This window comes from Meriones unguiculatus, chromosome 1 (genome assembly GCF_030254825.1).
Source record: "Meriones unguiculatus strain TT.TT164.6M chromosome 1, Bangor_MerUng_6.1, whole genome shotgun sequence".
Classification (NCBI taxonomy): domain Eukaryota; kingdom Metazoa; phylum Chordata; class Mammalia; order Rodentia; family Muridae; genus Meriones; species Meriones unguiculatus.
Window position 1 is genome coordinate 132,169,505 of NC_083349.1, and position 14,332 is coordinate 132,183,836.

Consider the following 14,332-nt stretch of genomic DNA (forward strand, 5'->3'; position numbering starts at 1 on the left):
CAGATGAAGTGTGCGGAAGTGCTAGAGGCAGATGGATCTCTGTGAGTTCAAGGACAGCCTGGTCTTCAGAGTTAGTTCCAGGATAGCCAGAGCTACGTAGTGAGAACCTGTCTTTAGAAAAACAAATGAATAGACAAAACCCCCACAAACAAAGTGTTCTAGGGGCTGGAGAGACATCAGTGATTAAGGGCACTGGCTGCTCTCCCAGAAGACCTCAGTTCCTGACACCAACATGGCAGCTCACAATGGTCTGTGACTCTAGTTTGAGGGATCTGGTATTTTCATAAAGACATACAAGTAGGCAAAACACCTGACACATAAAAATAAACACATCTTAAAAAAAAAAAAGAATGCAGATGTGGTTGGGACTGACATAGAAAGGCATTTCACCTGGAGGAAACAGCTGTATGGCTTCAGAAAGGCAGAACCAGCCATTTTCATCTTTAGAATGGAGGCAGGGAACCCCAAGTTCCTAGGAATAATGGGTGGTGTGGAGCTGCAGTGTCTCCCTAAGTTTAGTTGTTCTCTTGTTTTCTACCCTAAAATCCTGGCTCCGTCCCAGAAGTAAGGAGTGTGACCCTTCAGGCCACAGAACACTGACTGGCGCAATCACTGGCTTAAATGTGAGGTTCTGCTGGGAATCCAGAACTCATACTATAGCATCATAGAAATATTTTTGGCTTCAGTACTAGTTGCTTCTTTTATTTTGAGTAAAATGGTACCCCTGTGTGTTTTTATGCAAATGTTATTTTTCTCTGTGTAGCTTATTAACCTGTAATCAAAATTAAAATGTTTTTTCCCCTCATAGTTCTGCTCATTTGGGAGTCGCCTCATGGGACGAGGATACTATGTGTTTGATAGAAGATGGGATCGTTTTCGGTTCGCACTAAACTCCATGGTAGAAAAACACTTGAATTCGCAGATGTGGAAGTAAGTGAGCAGTTCCTTTGTGATATGACATTAGAGCTGCCCTACCATTGCCTAAGCCCTAAACTTGTAGACAAGCCCCAGCACTTGGCTTGCCATAGACCAAAATGAGCCTGAGGTCAGGATTGCTAATTGACTCTGAAATGTCAGCTCTAATTAATAACTTTTTAGAAACACCGACAACCTGCTTTTTGCTTTGTATTCTTGGGAGATGGTTGTATTGGTAATCTTCTAAACTAAATGAAAAGGATCTTGGGTATAATTGTGTTTATACCATAGGATTATAGGACTTTTTTTTTTTTAATCATTACTCAGATTGTCTAAAGATGTTAAGAATGCACTTCTGTTTGTGATGTTTCTTAATGGTTCAGGAGCAATAGTAAATTTTTCATAATGGTTAGAAACCAATTTCTAGTTAGTTGCTGCCCTCATTAAAAACTAATAAGGCAGATTCTGAACAATGTCGTGAACAATGTCGGTTAAGTTTGTCTTTGGTCTGTCTCATCTCCCTAGGGCCCTCTCCTTACTTCTCCTTCTCTCTCTTTCTCTCTCTCTCCCCCTTTAAATTCCAGCTTAAAATCCATTGTTTATTCTCCAACATTTCCCAATGCACTTATATTTTACATAAAGGGAGAGACCTAGAATCCTCTTGGAATAGGAGGCTGGACCCTCTCTACCCTCACACATATGAGGCTACATCTTGGCCACTTAGCTAATCTGAGTGTCCTACCCACACTCCTAAGGGAGCTTGGGTGTGTACTCTGATAAAAGGATGGATCATGTCAGTCTGGGTCCCAGTAATAGTTGAGACCCTCAACTAACCCAGTGAGACCCAGGAAAGGACATAGGGAATCCTGAGAAACAGAGGAAACAGAACCCACAGCCTGCTCCTCTCCCCAGTCATCTTAGCCCCTTTGCTCACATAGAACTGAGCCCCCATTGTTTTTTCTGCTGAGCACTCACAGGGCACTCAGGACAGATGTTGGTATATCAACTAGGAAAGGGCCACAAGAGAAGCTTATCATGTCTTCCGACGTGATGACTGCCCTGGCCTTGCGTGTCTGCATGGCATTATCAATTTCCGTCCATATGCATTCAGAATCTTAGAAAGTCCTGTTTAGGGATAATGTAGCTCTGTGTTATTTGATGACCTAGCCCCTCTGCATTAGCTCCCAAACATGGCAGCCAGCCCTGGTGATTCTCCCAGCTCTCTGGTCTCCTGTGTTATACAAGTGTACATCCCCGGCACGTGGAAGGAATGTGTTGGTCTGTATTTCGCTCGCTGGTGCTCTGTCAGCTCAAGCTCCATATTCCTTTCCTCCTCAGGCACAGAAGCCCGAGCCACAGGGCGTCAGGTCCCTCCCCTCTGTTCAGGACTTGCCTTACCAATCTGCTGTCACTGAGCAACATTGGGGCTGCCTGGGTGTCAACTCTGGAGAGCGTAGCACCCCGCTGCCCTCTCAGCCTCGCTGCCCAAACTCCAGGCCCCGAAGGGCCCGAACCTGGAGGGATGGCAGCCGATGGGGGCGTGGAAGACATTAGGAAGAAAAGGAACGGCCAAGACTCTTTTTTCTTTAACAAGCATTTAACTCTGCATCAGGAGACGCCAACACAGTATTCTCTTTCAGCCAGGTCAGCATCTGGATCTCCATGCCAGCTGGCAGGGGAGGAGGGGAGCCGTCAGGAATTTATTCACAACCCTGGGGCCTTCATATGGGACTTCCTGTAGGCCAGTGTGCAAAGCCCAAGTCAGGCAGCCCCGGGAAGGTGGACCCTGCTGCCACGGGCCACCTAAGAAATGTTGAAACTGTGCAGCATGGGGGACAAGGCTTGCAGGGACCTCCCCCCAACTTCTCCACCACTCAGGGTTAGAGAGGAGAGGAAAGAAAGGTCTAGAAAGTATACCAGACGTTGCAGCCATTCCAGTCCTGTGCAGGGGCCAAGTAAGATTTAGGACTGTCTGCACAATCTGAAGTATGTTTACTGGGACATTAAGATGTGTCCCATTCAAGTAAAGCCCCAACCCCCTAAGTAAACTAACTATCTGGTGCTTGTAAATCACCCTTATTACAGTCATGGTCAAACCTCCACCACTGTGTCTGTTTCTCTGAATTCAGATGGTTAGAACATAAGTGGGGGGGGGCACCTGCAGTACAAACTAGGGTAACAAAGATAGCAAGAGGGTTGCTACTACCTGCAAGAATGTGCCCTCACCCTGTCAAGAAAGGGTTATGTAGGGCCAGACAGTTCCCAGGATGTGTGCAGGCCTCCATGGTCTGCCTCTGTGGAAATCCCTGCCCAGCATGCGTAGTCCCCGACAATACAGTTGTGTTGCTGCTGAGGTCACCTGCTTTCCCATCCACCTCTCCATCCATCCATCTGTTCATACACTCATCCATCCATCCAGAAAAATATCTGGGCAGCATCTCGTTTAGGGCTGACAGGGGCCTTAATGTCAGACGCCATCACTGCTGCTGTGGGTTTGGCAGCACCCTTCTCTTACAGTTGATCTTCTTGGTCAGACAGTTTCAAAGACAGCGTGCTTCCAGACTGAGGGCTGCCGCTGGATTCCACCCTAGATGTGGAAGCCGCCGGCTCTCCTTCAAGTGACAGACAAGTGATGTCAGAGGTGAATGCTAGGAGAGGGTTTCCCTACCAGCTAGAGGTGGCCTGCAGAGGAGGAGGGGCTGTTAGAGTCTTGTCTTCCCCTGGGCTTTGTGCTGGCCTCCTGGTGCTAACCTCACAGAAGGAAAGCTCCTGCAAACATGCACTGGGGAACAAGCAGAGAGCTCCCCCCAAAAGATAACTAATTTGAAAGCATTCTCTGCCTCCTAAGGTCACTTATTTCTTGCAAAATCAGGAGCAGGCTGTGATTCCATGGCTGTTGTACCCACCCCACCCCCATTCCTGGTCCCAAGAGTAGCAGCAGTATGGACCAAATCATACATGGAAGTGGAGCCATTGCCAACACAGGTCAAAAGGCAGAGATGGTTTTATGGCTAAGTGTTTTCATGTACCTATAAGCTCACACTTAGAATGCTAACGCAGGAAGACCACAAGTTCAAGACCAACTGGGGCTACATGGTGAGACTCTGTAGAAAAAAAAAAAGATGTAAAACCCTTAAGAATGACTCTCTGCCTGATGTTGGCATTGGCTCCAAGGACTTTGCCCTTAGGCACCATCCCCCACCAGTTCCAAGAAAGCCAAGCAAGAAAACAGTGGCTTTCCTATTCCTCCCTGCTCACATGCTGCCCTTCTGCCCACATCCGCACCTAAACTCCTGGTCCCCTCTGGGCACACTAGGGTCCAGGACTCTCACCTTTTCCCAGCCCGGGAACAGGAAGAATTATTGAAGGGCTGCCCCATGCCAATCCCCCTGAAGTAGGGTGAGGAAGAGTGGGAATATATATATATATATATATATATATATATATATATATATATATATAATTTTCCAAACTCCTGACTTGCCATGGCCACCACGATCCAGCAGCCATGAGGTAAAATGGAAATGACTCTCTTCGGAGTAGCCAGAGGCATTGGGTAGCAAGTACAAGAGGAGGCTGACAAGTGTGGGGAAGGCCTTTTCCAAAATGTGTCCAGCTAAAAGTAGTGTGGGGACAAAAAGGAATGAAAGAGGTTGCAGTAGGCAGACAGGGACATGTCCAGGTGTCTAAGGCCTTTTCTCCTCACTGAAAACTACTTTTATCACTGCCAAAGGTGTGTGAGGTGGGAGACGCTATTCAGGATATTTATAGTCTTAACAGCATTTGCCTTTTATTCGTGAACCCAGATGAACCAGTCTCCAATAGCTAAGCAGGCTCTGAAGGGGTTAAGATAGATGCTGGTGTTGCTTTAGCAGACAGCGTAGGGAAGGGCCATCCTTCAGATCTCACCATCCGTCAAGGCTTCATTCTCCATAGTCTGGTCCTGCCGGGTGTCCTCTGTAGCCCTGCTGATCAAAGCTCACCCGGGCCTCCCAGGCGATGCCAACCCGATGTCTCACTGTTTCTCTTTGGCTCTTCTCTCGTGTTTAGGAAGATCCCTCCTGCGGCAGATAGCCCCATGCCCTCGCCAGCAGCCCACATCACCACCCCTGTTCCAGCATCCGTTTTGCAGCCTTTCAGCAACCCCAGTGCTGTGTATCTTCCTTCAGCTCCCATCAGCTCGAGACTCACCTCTTCTTACATAATGACATCAGCCATGCTCTCAGACGCAGCTTTTGTGGCATCGCCGGACCCACGCGTCCTCATGTCCCACACCACAGCTTTCCCCCATGTGGCTGCAACCCTCAGCATCATGGACTCAACCTTCAAGGCCCCATCCGCCGTGTCCCCGATACCAGCTGTCATTCCTTCCCCATCCCACAAGCCATCCAAAACCAAAACCAGCAAATCCTCAAAAGTGAAAGACCTGTCAGCTCGTAGCGACGAATCTCCAAGTAACAAAAAGAGGAAGCCGCAGTCCTCCACTTCCTCCTCCTTACCCTTGCAGGCTTCCCTCTCGTCTCCATTGTCAGGGCCCCACAAAAAGAACTGCGTTTTGAATGCCAGTTCCGCTTTGAACTCCTATCAGGCAGCCCCTCCCTATAACAGTCTGTCTGTGCACAACTCAAATAACGGGGTAAGCCCACTCAGTGCCAAGCTGGAGCCCTCAGGACGGACCTCACTGCCCAGCGGCCCCATGGACATAGTGAGACAGGTGGGCGCCGTGGGAGGCAGCAGTGCCTCCTGTCCCCTCTCCGTGCCCTCCCTTGCGCTCCATGCAGGGGACCTCTCTCTGGCCTCACACAGTGCTGTGTCTTCTCTGCCCCTCTCTTTTGACAAATCAGAAGGAAAAAAGCGTAAGAACTCAAGTCCTAGTAGCAAAGCCTGTAAGATCACTAAAATGCCTGGTATGAATAGCGTTCACAAAAAGAACCCACCCAGCCTTCTTGCACCGGTGCCTGATCTCGTTAACAGCACCTCCTCTCGGCAGGTAAGGGAGCCCCTGGCACTGCCTTCATCGGCTCTGGGGGGCAGGGGGAGCTGGGCAGCGCCCCTGCTTGGCCAGGTGGCTCACACAGGTAACACAAGCATGGCTCCTTTCCCCAGGTTCCCGTAGGCAATGTTCACCCTCTGCTCTGAGCGTTCTTGGTAAGACACTCACTTTGCTAGTCCCCAGTGCTAAGCACTTTACAGTAACCACTTCCCTTGGTCCTCACACCAACCCAGCACGGGGGCGGGGGATACAATATGGTCGTCACCTTCCAGGTAGGGGTAAACCCAGACACACAGAGGCTCAGAGTTCCCCCACTCATTTTGTCTGTTTCGCATCTTGAGGTTCTGAGGACTACTTCATTAAAGAGTTCTGTTGCTAAGAAGTTTGATCTGATCTGTTGGCATCCCCTCAGGATAAGCCTGAGACCCAGGCTGGTTAAGTGATGCCCAGGTCCCACCTGGAGAGTTGGCAGCCTGACCGTGCCCGGTGATTGTCCTCACCTCATCGAGCTGTCTCCACCCTCCCCACCTTCCTAGTATATGATATAGCTCCTCCCTTCCTAAAGCAAAAGAGTACTCGGTGCCAGATTACCCACAAGAGCAGGCAACACGAGGAAGCCGGGAAGTGTGGATGGCCTGAGAACAGAAAGAACTGTTGCTTTCTGTGATCTCTATTCCCATTCACAAATCCAGGCTATCTCCTTAGGCTGGGAGGGCTGCTGATGACAGCCCTCAACTACCCTGGGTCCACCACATGGGAGCTCCGAGCTGGAGGGCAGGGGCCCAGGTTCCCCAAGCCTGCTCCAAGTGGGCTTTGAGAGCTGCTCACTCTATTGGAGACAACAGTAGCCCCCGTTTACCACCATGGAACAGACATGAGACCCTAAGACCCATTTAGGCACGGGGACTTTGGAGATGGTTATTAAAAGATGCTTCAACACAGTGGTTCTCAACCTAATGCTGTGACCCTTTAATACAGTTCCTCGTGCTGTGGTGACCATCAGATTATTTTTGTTGCCACTTCATAACTGTAATTTTGCCACTGTTACGAATTGTAATGTAAATATCTGATATGCAGGATATCTGATATGGAACCCTTGTGAAAGGGTTGTTCAACCCAAAGGGTTGAGAACCACTGCTTTAATGTTTTGTATCACCATATATAACACTTAGCGAAACCCCTAGAGAAGCACCCCCTGATGGGGACTCACAGGCACACACAGGGGTAAGGGCCAGACAGCCACAGCCTTGGCCAAGAGGAGACATGGGTCCTCCAATGTCATATACAGTCATCACCCTCCAGATCCTACCTGGGGACGAGATTGCTAGCCAGTATCCTCTGTAGACTCAGAAAGAGGCACACACAGCTTCTTATACTGGAACGTGTGCCCACAGTCCACCTGGTGATCTTGTGAAAGGCAGACTGAAGGTAAGCGGGCTGGAGTAAGACCAGGGAGTCCATGTTTCTAACAGGTTGCTAGTTAGGGCCACCCCCCTGGCCTGTGGACCTCCCCGGGGCAGCAAAGTCCAGGGCAGTTGCTTTCCTCATTTAAAAGAACTTCCCTCCAAAGTTCTCGAAGCTGACTATATGTAACTGATGGTTCCTGTCCCCACACACTTCAGATGCATACCTAACCGGTTATTAAGCCATTTTATACGTGAGTCAAACAAGCATAGGAAGGTTACACGAGATTACCATAGTCACACCGCAAGTGAATAGTGGGCTGGGGCTTAAGTGCAGGAGTTGGGCTCTAGGCTCTGTCAAGCTGCAGTGTCTGTGTATTGAGCACTGGCCTATTGGCTCCTAGACTGCATGAAATGCTTAGTCAGCCTGATGAATCAGCAAAACTAGCACTGAGAAAGAGCAGATAAGCCTCCCCAGAGAATGTGCATTAGGAGAGCCTTGACAGCTGCCTGCAGGCCAGGCAGCATCCAACCCCCAATGTGGTGGTGCTAGCTCACTGCTTGTCACTGAGAGATGGCTTTGGCTAGACTCACCACTGGACATTTCCAAGCATTAGGAAAAGGCGTTTGGCATCTGTGTCAATTCTGTGAGAAGGCAGGGAAGAAAGCTCAAGATGAGAGCCAGGTCTGGTGGTCCATGTGTAATCCCAGCACTGGCAAGATGGAGGTAAGAAGATCGGGAGTTCAAGGTCGTCCTCAGCTAGTTAGCGAATTCCAGGCCAGCCGGGTCTACATGAGATCATGTCTCAAAAAAACGAATCCAAAATGAAACTGTGTGTGACTTGCAGGCAACTTACAGGTTCTTCTACTTGTACTTGCGAAGGAAAAGGCCAAAATTCTCATTAAGGTATAAAATTGGACACAGAACAGTACTGTGATTGAAAGGCCTGTGCCTATGTGCAAAGGAGGAATGAAGACAGTGGAAGAGCTTGAGGCGGGGAGCAATAGCTGCCTTTGCAAATGGCCTGAGGCCACGGACTGCCATCAGCTCCCCTCTGAGCCTACCCTACTAGGGACCAAGGACAGTTACAGGGAGAGGCTACATACATCCTCAATCTTACCATCCCAGGGACCCTACTCTCCCTCCTTCCCTGCACAAGGACAACAGCTGGTTTTCTGAAGAAGGGGCTGAATGTTTTAAGCCAGACAGTCCTGATACTTTATTGTAGGGCCTGCACTGTAGTCAGAAAGAGGGGTTCTTGTGCTACAGAATGACAAGCTCTGCCTCCTGTAGTCTGCACATCTAAGGAACAAAACGAAGAGCTCCCACTGTTGTTCTGTCTCTGGGGGAGGGGCATCCCAGAAGCCCCCAGAAACTGTTGTCCCTTTTCTGGCCAGTTAAGTTGGAAACATCCACTCTGAGTAATCAAGGGGTTATGGCATGTAGGACTGTTCTGCTCTTCTGCCCTGACAACATGTGACACCAGAGGGTCTTTTCCAAGTTGCCTCTGTGGCTGAATGGGGGTTCATGGTGTCTTTCAGGTTGGGAAAAATAGCAGCCTAGCTTTGTCACAATCCAGTCCTGCAAGCATATCCAACCCAGGACACAGCCGACAGGTAAGTTTCTAGGGGTGGGGGAAACCACATAATGCTAACATCAGGCCAGAAGGCTGTGCACTGGACTCAGACCCTAGTTCAAATCTCACCTCCAGCTGAAAGGGCTCACCCGGCTTCCAAACAAGGGGCTTCTAGTTCTAAGCATTGGGGCCTTGAGCTTTTTACTTCTCTATGCTCCCATTTCTTCCTCTATAAAATGGGGATCTTGATGGTCCCTAAGGTCCTATGACCTACATGAGAAGAAATTAGTTTATTCATGTAAAGTCTCTGAGAAAACAGCAAAACACTCTCTGGCACATAAGCAAAATCCATGTGTTAGCTATAATGATTGTTATTACCTGGACTGCGGTGTCTGCAGATTTCTTCTCCGGGTTGTCTGGTTTGGGTTTGTTTGTACTTCCTCCTAAGGGTATCATGAAGGTAAAATTAGGTAGCAGAGGACATTGTTAGTGGTGCATGTTGGCCACTGCCCTCTCCAAGACCCTGGGGGAAACTGCAGCTCCCATTCAGTGTGTTCTCACAGTGGGAACACTCACAAAGACTGGCAGTGGTTTTGATAAACTTGAGGAGTTAGATCAGTAAGTGTGTAAGATCAGTGACTTTATCCAAAAGTGCATGCACACACGTCTGGGGGTAGGGGGAAGGCGGGGAGGCAGTTAGCTATGCCTCTTAGGTGGAGTAGAAAGCACAAACAGGTTGATGTGTTGTCTCAAACATAAGTGTGTGATCTGAATTTGTAAATAGTGATTAGCAAGCAGTGTGTTGGTGTTTTGCCCTTTGGGATTTTCCCATGAATCTTGGGTCAGAGTATGAGGAAAGATTAAGGGTAGAGCCGTTTTCTCATCTCCAGAGGCTGGAGGACCCCCAGGGTCCTTGGCCCTTTGTGTAACTAAGCAGATGCAGATGCTTTCCTAGCCCTGAAGAGAGCCTTGCATCCAACAGTAGCCTCTGTTGACAGGGTCTCTCTAGAGGTCACTGCACACCTGGAGAATACACTTTTACCCTTGCAAGTACAACTTAGTGTACGCCTAGCTCCAGACAGGGACTCAGATGCTGGCAGCTGGTTGTGTCAAGTATATAAGGATGACAGCAGCTACTGCCTGCTTGAGAGCCTTTCTCTACAGGCACTGTGCTTGGCCCTTCACGGACATCTCTGTCATTGAAGCTTTGTAGTAACTTTGTGAGGGACAAGATTGCACTCAGCTGATAAGTGACGATGGCCACTCAGAAGATTAGCCACTTGTACCCCAAATCTCCAAGGCTTCCCCCCACCCCCCGTTTAACCCAGGACTATATGCCTTTATTTGGTAACTCACCGTGCCATTTACGTTATGCAGGAAAATTTTGCCAATAAGAGTAAAGATACAAAGAAAACAAGCAGGTATCCCAGCCCTCTATCCAGGAGAGATCCCACAAGTGCTCACTGCACTTGTCCCCATGTTTCCCTCTAACCTTGGAGCTATTGGAACTGACACATGGACATCCTTGTAGTTGCAAAGTCTGACTGCTCTTAGCAGTAGTGGGTTCTTTTCCTTTCTGTGTTATACAAGAAAACTGAGATGTCTTCCCCCCATCCCCACCAGTATTCTCATGGATCCTCTTGAATAAGACAAGTTTTTCTTTTCTTTCCTAGAAGAACACAAGCAGAATGGGCAGGATAAGGACTCTACCCTAACAAGATGGTAAAGCCACTTTACACCAGTCCAATCTATCTGTCATTCTCCCCAGGAGACTAAGTCTGGAGAAGGGAGGGCACTGGCCTGTGGAGGGGAGTGTTTCCTGTTTGCTGCCTGTGGCTCTGGCCTTTCTTCTTCTTTTTTTAACATGGATTTTTGTTCAAAAAAAAAAAAAAAGGCAAAAGAACCTGATTTTAAGATTTACAGAAAACAGTGTTTTCTCTCTGTTTTTCATTTGTTGTGTCTTATGCATTCTTCCACGTTTGGGGTCACTCCCCTTGCTCCTGATGCTGCTAGTACACCGTCATTTTGCTCCAACCCTGGGAATAGAGATTACAAACTGTTGGTTCCTGTTCCGGGTTCAGGTTTTGGGTTTTGGTTCCGGGTTCCGGTTCTGGGTTGGCACCCGTGGAAGCTCTTGAACTTTCAGCACTTGCGGAGCTCGTTCTCTCCCGAGTCTTTTCCTACCCTGCCCTTCCATTGTCACCTGCCAGTCATCGTGCTCCAGTGGCCATCAGAAGCTGTTGGCTCCCACCAGCAGCCCTGGACCACATGCTGGTGGAGGGACTTGCTGGGGAGGAGCCTGTGCTTCGAGTTGCTTCATGGCGATGGGGGAGGACCTTCAGTTAGTTTCTGTAGCTCTTCTTGTCCAGAGCCAAACTCCAACAGCTAAAGTGAGGTCAGTGGCACTTTAATGATGTGGTTCACTCAGTGCCAAGGCCTAGCTGTGCAGTTCAGAAAGGATACACCTGGTCAGGTACAAGGGCAGAGGGACCTTGCCTGAGAGGAAGGGAAGATAGTGGGAACCCCATGATTGGGATGGTCGGAGCGTGTTTGGAATAAATAAACTCTGAAGTCTTTTCCAGGGCACACTGCACACTATCCTTAAGATGGGTCAGCTGAAAGCCCACAGGAACCAGGAAAGCCACTCCATGAGGTGGTACTGTGACCATAGCTCCTGTGATGGTCCTGGGGCCAGAAAGAATGCTCCAGAAGAAAGTCTGCATGGAGGGTTTTGTGCCAAACTCCTTGTGGGAAAGAAGTAGCGTCGGTCGCTCACCCACACCTTAGATAAGCCTGCAGTCCGTCTTCAGAGGCCCCAACTCAGACAGCCCAGTGCCCTGGTAAGGACAAGCATAGAAAGGAAGAGACACAGGCAAGGAAGCACTGGAGCACCACGGCTGTTCCCGTTGGAGTTTGAAAGAAACCGCAGTACCATCAAGCTCCAGTGCGGGATCAGGAAGAGAATTCACACACAAAGCAGGTGTTCTGGGCTTTGACCTGAAATCAGACGTGAATGCTAGTTTTGCAGCCGGGCACACCCCCTCCCTCTCTTTCTCCTTCCCTCCCTCCCTTCTTCCCTCCCCAAAATTTTCCTTCCCATTCCTTTTCTCCCAACCCAAAGATCAGACTACTGTTGAGTTTCACCCTAGGACTGGAAGCTGCAAAGACGGGAGGTAAAAGGAGTGATTTCCGTCGATGCAATTGCACTGACAGTGTTTCTTAAGGGACTCCTGAGTTTTTAAATAGAAAATGAAGGTTTTGTTTTTGAAGTCAGGAGTTGATATTAAGCAAGTACTAGGACATTGGTTACGATTATTTTGTTTTTCTTTCTCCACTGTTAAAAGTGCACTTATATGCTGGTTAATTTACATCTTGGGGTGGGTTGGGGAGGGAGACTGCAAATTCAAGGGACAATTGTTACTTTTTTGTTTTTTGGGTTTTGTTTTTTTTTAATGTTAAGGCAGATTTTAAGACTTATAAATGTTTAAGAAATTATAAACAAGGTTAGATCCTTTGAAAAAGTTTAGAAGATATTCTTAAAGTAAATTTTTATAGTGTTAATTTTGTAATAATTTATGTTTTACTATATTACAGAGCTAACTGACCAGAATAGTTTCAAAAACAATATGAAACTTAGGAAAGTTTAAGCAATGTTTATATTTTTAAAATGTTCTTTGAATTATGTTTTTATTGTACATTTCTTCAGACTCAAAAGTGTGTACATATCTTTGTTATTTTTGCACAATTTTTGTCTTGTTTGGTTTTAGATGTCTGTTGGTTTTATATATATATATATATATATAAATACATAATTTATTTTGAGTTGTAAAACTTGCAGGATTAAAAACAAAACAAGTCTCAGCAACAGAAAAAGCCTCTGGTCTGTACCCTTCTACTCAAAGAGGGAAAACAAGGGTTGAGAGGTGAAATGGCTGCTTCTGAGAAACAGTGGATTCACAGAGGCCGAGGGAGCAAGCAGGCTTCAGCACGGCCCTCGCTGTGCCATGCCTCCGTAGCCGGAAGAAAGAGGCTCTCCCCCCAGTGCTGCTTACTTGAGAGACTGCTTTGACCAAAACGTGAGGACAATTCCAGAAAACTGAGCAAAAAGGGAAAACCCGCGGTATTTCTTCCTTCACAGTTGTCCCCAGGTTGGTGTATTAAACGCTTGCGGCTAGGAAAATAAATGGAATGCGAATAAAAGATTTCCTTTGGGTTTGTCCTCATGGAATTCAGTTGGACTAACCCCTAAAGCATCAAGAGAGTGGTACCCTTCTGGTCTTCTGTTCCCCACACCCCACTCAGCCTTCTGTCTCAGACCCTTGGCTGCTCACACCCCTGCACACCTGGGGAGCTCCTGACACGTCACCGGCCACAGAGGCTCTGGATGTTAAGCATAACGCAATGCATAGACCTGTCAGCCATATAAAATTTAAAAAAAAAATCAAAAAATCGAGTTGGATAACTTGTATGCCTTCTTTTGTATCAATGTACCAACTGTAAATAACGCTGATCAACCTTTGTAGAAAATAGTTTATACGGCGTATTCTATTATTGCTGATTCTCAGTGAACTCTTGTTTAAAGAAAAGGAAAAAAATGAAATTTTCTATTTACACCTTATATTTTGTTATGCTGTCAGCCCATGGCACTTTAACCAAACTCTGTGGGTTTTATGTAGCTGGTCAGTCATGGGGTAAATTAAATAACTATTGTTGCACAGACAAGAATTTGCACCTGTTCATTTGTCCTTTCCTACTAACCAATTTTAGAAGCTTTTTCAGAAGAATTTTGAAGAGAGCATGTCCAATCATACTCAACAAAGGCCACACCGTGGAGTGGGTTTCTTTTCTATGATCCATATTTTGTAACACTAAGTATTTTCCTTCTTTGTCCTGCACCTTTATGAATTAGCACTATCAGATAGAATCCATTCCATGCCTGTGATGTTGTAAGCAAATAAATGTCTGAAGTAGGTGTAAATAGTAAACTCTATGGCTTACCGTTTTTAAAAGAAAGAACAAATATGTATCTATTGATACTGCCGTGGTTCATTCAGCACCAGGTCTGGAAATAATCTCCAGTGAGTGATTGTATTTTTTTTTCTGCTTTTTTTTTTTTTTTGTAACATGGCTTTGTAAATAAAATAATTTATATGTTTGTAAAAACAAAGTCTTCTGGCTTTTATAAACTTTATGATATTATGGGTTTTTTTTTTTCCTTGTGAATGGAGGTGTTCTCACCAGAACAGCCTTTCTAAGAGCGTATGCATTCATGGCAGGAGATGATGAAGTAGAAGATGGTGAACTCAATGAACAAATATATACAGGACCACCTCTGCGCCTGCCCAAGTGCTATGCGCTTTGTTCACTGACAAGAAATAGACAGAAGGCCAGCTGCTCTCTAGAAGCAGCTCAGTTGGAGAGAAGGCAAATAATAACAATCTGGT

At 47.1% G+C, this 14,332-nt stretch overlaps 1 protein-coding gene across 16 annotated transcripts in view; it reads left to right on the top strand.

Annotated features, from left to right (window-relative positions):
* Atxn7l1 (ataxin 7 like 1) overlaps window positions 1–14,036 on the top strand; it is a 218,466-nt gene extending 204,430 nt beyond the window's left edge. For 6 of the 16 annotated variants that reach the window (XM_060366905.1, XM_021645885.2, XM_060366963.1 and 3 more), the window contains 3 exons: window positions 809–930; window positions 2,254–2,559; window positions 4,966–6,290. In XM_060366905.1, coding sequence (XP_060222888.1) covers window positions 809–930; window positions 2,254–2,559; window positions 4,966–6,031 — 1,494 coding nt within the window. In that variant the 3' untranslated portion in view covers window positions 6,032–6,290. Of the gene's footprint in view, window positions 1–808; window positions 931–2,253; window positions 2,560–4,965; window positions 6,291–8,853; window positions 8,929–10,561; window positions 10,816–11,460 lie in introns of those variants that run through there. The other 10 variants (XM_060366915.1, XM_060366924.1, XM_060366940.1 and 7 more) reach the window with 10 other exon arrangements.
* The last annotated feature ends 296 nt before the right edge of the window (window positions 14,037–14,332 follow it).